The 3,000-nt window shown below is 63.3% G+C and overlaps 1 protein-coding gene across 1 annotated transcript; it reads right to left on the minus strand.

Annotated features, from left to right (window-relative positions):
• Nucleotides 1-3,000, minus strand: LOC142356502 (uncharacterized). The gene is made up of 9 exons (XM_075408397.1): nucleotides 2,982-3,000; nucleotides 2,614-2,731; nucleotides 2,063-2,125; nucleotides 1,860-1,923; nucleotides 1,302-1,527; nucleotides 962-1,106; nucleotides 646-861; nucleotides 254-404; nucleotides 1-28 (listed from the first exon to the last, which is right to left on the minus strand). The coding sequence occupies exons 2-8, from the start codon at nucleotides 2,641-2,643 to the stop codon at nucleotides 357-359; spliced, it is 792 nt and encodes a 263-aa protein (XP_075264512.1). The 5' UTR covers nucleotides 2,644-2,731; nucleotides 2,982-3,000; the 3' UTR covers nucleotides 1-28; nucleotides 254-356.

Below are 3,000 nucleotides of genomic sequence, written 5' to 3' on the forward strand. Positions count from 1 at the left end.
CTCGCAGGTCGTTCACCTTGTGGCCAATCTAACAAGAACGGAAGGGTCGCAGGGGACGGTCGTCGGTCGGGCGGGCAAGGCTTAGATGGAGACATACTGCCTCTGCCTCCCCCACACCACCGCTGGCATTCTTATCCTTCTTTTGTGCCATCCTGTAGTCTCTCTGACGAACTTCCGCTCTCTATGAGTGAGTAGGAGTGTGTTTTGGGGGAAAGGGGGGGGGGGCAAGGGGAAGCACGCCGGTTCCACACACCTCCTCGATGCTGCGACTCAGCTCCTTGAGTTTGCCGTCAAAGTTCTCAGACTCTGCTCGGTGCTGAGCCTCGAGGAGGTCAGCCTGGCAGCGCTCCAGGTCCTCATCCCGCTCCTTGAGCATCCTCAGCGCTCATGACGATCCTGGCGGCCTGCAGGGGCACGAGAAGGCAGGGGGGTGGGGGGTTCCCGTGCTGAGACACGCTGGGCAGTGCGCAGAGGCATAGGGCAGAGGGGAAGACTGACAGAAGGCAAAGCGGGAGGAGCGGCGGTAGAGAACGGAGGGAGCAGTCGGAGCAACAGGCCCAGGGGAGAGAAAGCACCGCTCAAGGGATGGCAGGGGGAGGTGAAGGGACTGCTGTCAGGTCCCCAGTCAGGCAGGCAGGCAGTCACCTCCATATCGAGCTTGCTGAGGCTTGCCTCCAGCCGCTCTCTCGCCTCCTTCTTCGTGGCGACCGTCTGGCGGTGCGTAGCAACCTCGGTCTCGATGCGTGTGAGCCGCTCCGACGCGGCCTCGTCCGCCGTGCGGTTCTGGCCCTTGATGCGGGCCAGGTCCTGCTCCAGGTGGTCCACCTTTTGCTGAATCGCCTCCGTGAAAACATCCACCACCTAGTTTCGGTTGCCAAGAGGGGAGGAGGGTTCAGCCGCAGCCCCTGCGCTGTGCCTCGCCTCCGCATCATGCCAAGGACAGTCAGGGGGGGGGGAGTACGCTGGGCTCCAGGATGTCGGTGGAGGGAAGGCTCATCATGCCGGTCTTGCTTGCCATTTCCCGCACGAGAGCGTCCCGCTTGGTGATGTTCGTCTGGTGCAGCTCTGCCTCTGCCTTGAGCCGCCCATGCATCTCAACGGCCGCACTGCCCAGCAGCTCGTCAGTTCTCGACAGAGGGCAAGCATCCGGAGCTCCCGACAAAGGCTCCGGCAAGGAGAGACGAGGGATACGGCAGAGAGAGGCCGGGGTGATGTGGTGTGAAGATTTGGGCTGTGCCTGGTGGGGGGCCCGGGTGGAGAGCCCGGGGCCCCGGGGGTTAGGGTGGGCCAGCCGCGATCACCTGTGTTCCTTCCTGGCAGACTCGAGGTCGCCACTGCACGTCTGCAGCTCCTCACTCAGCCCCGAGGTGGCCTCTGCAAAGCTGTCAATGCGGGCCTGCAGAGCCTTCATCTTATCCTCAATCCACTCTATGTCCTCCTCCGGCTCGTCGCCCAGCTCCTGTAGCATGGCTTCGCTCTGCTGCTGCTTCACCTCCAGCTTGGACGACGTGGCAGAAATGTCGTCCCCTGCGGATCCGGGGTGCACCAAGTAGCTGTCGTTCAATGCCGAGGGCACACAAAGCAACGCACGGTCGCACTGCAACGCATGCCAACAGGCACGGATTGTGACTGTGCCCTCCAACCCGTCCCCTTCAGCGGGCGTTCTCTGCAGAAGGGAGAGGACTGATGGGGACGTCTTTCTCTAGAGCATTGTGCCGCGACAGGAAGAGAAGGTGAAGAAGAACGGGCAAGGGCAGCGGCGCAGGGCTGCGGTAGCGGGAGCAGGAAACGATCCCTAACCCAAGCTGCGGGGATCGGTATAGGGATACGTTGCCGCAGGGCTCGAGGGAGGGCAGCACCGATGCTGCACAGCAGCTCCAGCTTCTCGTCGCAGGCCTGGCGCTTTTCCTCTTGAACCGTAGTCTGCGACACGACAGTGGCAGGGAAGGGGAGGGACCGCCACACACACACACACCGGCTGATCAGTCGCGGCACTCGTGCAGCTGCAGATCACATCCAGTCCGCCGTGCCTCGCGGTCATCATGGGCGAGGGACGCTTCACCTGATCCCTGAGCTCGTCAATTTCCTTCTGCAGCTCCTCCACGTTTCGCTCACCGACAGAGACCTGCGCAGGTTGACATGACAGCACGAGCACGGGGGCGGCACAGCCGACCCCGGGGTGGGAAAGCCATCTCAGCAGCCATGGGAGAAAAGGGGGGAGACAGGCACGCCGTTTGGAATGAGCAGCGCTCATCTTGCGTTTGACGACAAGGGCGATGCGAAGGACAGGAGGGCTTGGAGAAACTGAGGTACTGCGGCCGTTGCCAGGCGATCCCTGCCCCCATCCCCCCCCCCCCTCCCCAACACACACACACACACACACACACCACCACCACCACCACCACCACCACCAGCACCACCACACACCCCAACCCTCTCCTCCTCAAAACCGGCGGTGCCGATCCCCTCTGCCCCCTTGCCTCCATCACCAGCCTCTCATGGCGTTTCCTGCGCCCTCAGGGGGTAGCATCCGCCATATTGCGTCGCTCTCTGCATCGCCAAGGGACAGACGAGCTCGGACGAGTGCCAGGAGGGATGCGTGGGAGGCTCCACCTTTTCGCGATACTTTATGGCCTGGTCCATATGGGCCCTGCAGGGTGTTCATCTTCAGCTTCATCTCGCGCACCGCCTGGTTCTGCTCCTTCCGCAGCTTCTGCAGGGCCTCGAGTGCCTGCGGCCGGGGAAAGGGCCAACCTGAGAGCGTTGTAGGCCGGTGCCATTGGATTCTGTCGTCCGGAGACTGCCTGCTGCTGAAGCGGGAAGGTGGACCGGTAGAAAAGCCTTGGGAGCGGACGAAGGGGGGGGGGGGGGGGGGCAGTGCTGGCCCAGCATAGATGCGTGGACTTCAGACGCTGAGGCACTCTGGTTGCCGCCCCCCCCCCCCCCCCCAGCCCCCGCCCCCGCGGCAGTCCGAAGCCTACCTTGGTGTACTTTGTGGCA

The sequence above is a fragment of the Convolutriloba macropyga genome, unplaced genomic scaffold, assembly GCF_964194025.1.
Source record: "Convolutriloba macropyga unplaced genomic scaffold, txConMacr16.3 SCAFFOLD_6738, whole genome shotgun sequence".
Taxonomy (NCBI): domain Eukaryota; kingdom Metazoa; phylum Xenacoelomorpha; order Acoela; family Convolutidae; genus Convolutriloba; species Convolutriloba macropyga.

Bases quoted from the DNA above. Each gene is read 5' to 3' on its own strand.
- LOC142356502 (XM_075408397.1), bottom strand. From the start codon at position 2,643: ATGGACCAGGCCATAAAGTATCGCGAAAAG. The intron at 1,924-2,062 runs GTGAAGCGTCCC...GTCGTGTCGCAG, and splicing joins TTGACGAGCTCAGGGATCAG to ACTACGGTTCAAGAGGAAAA. The intron at 1,528-1,859 runs GTGCTGCCCTCC...CCGGATCCGCAG, and splicing joins GGAGCTGCTGTGCAGCATCG to GGGACGACATTTCTGCCACG.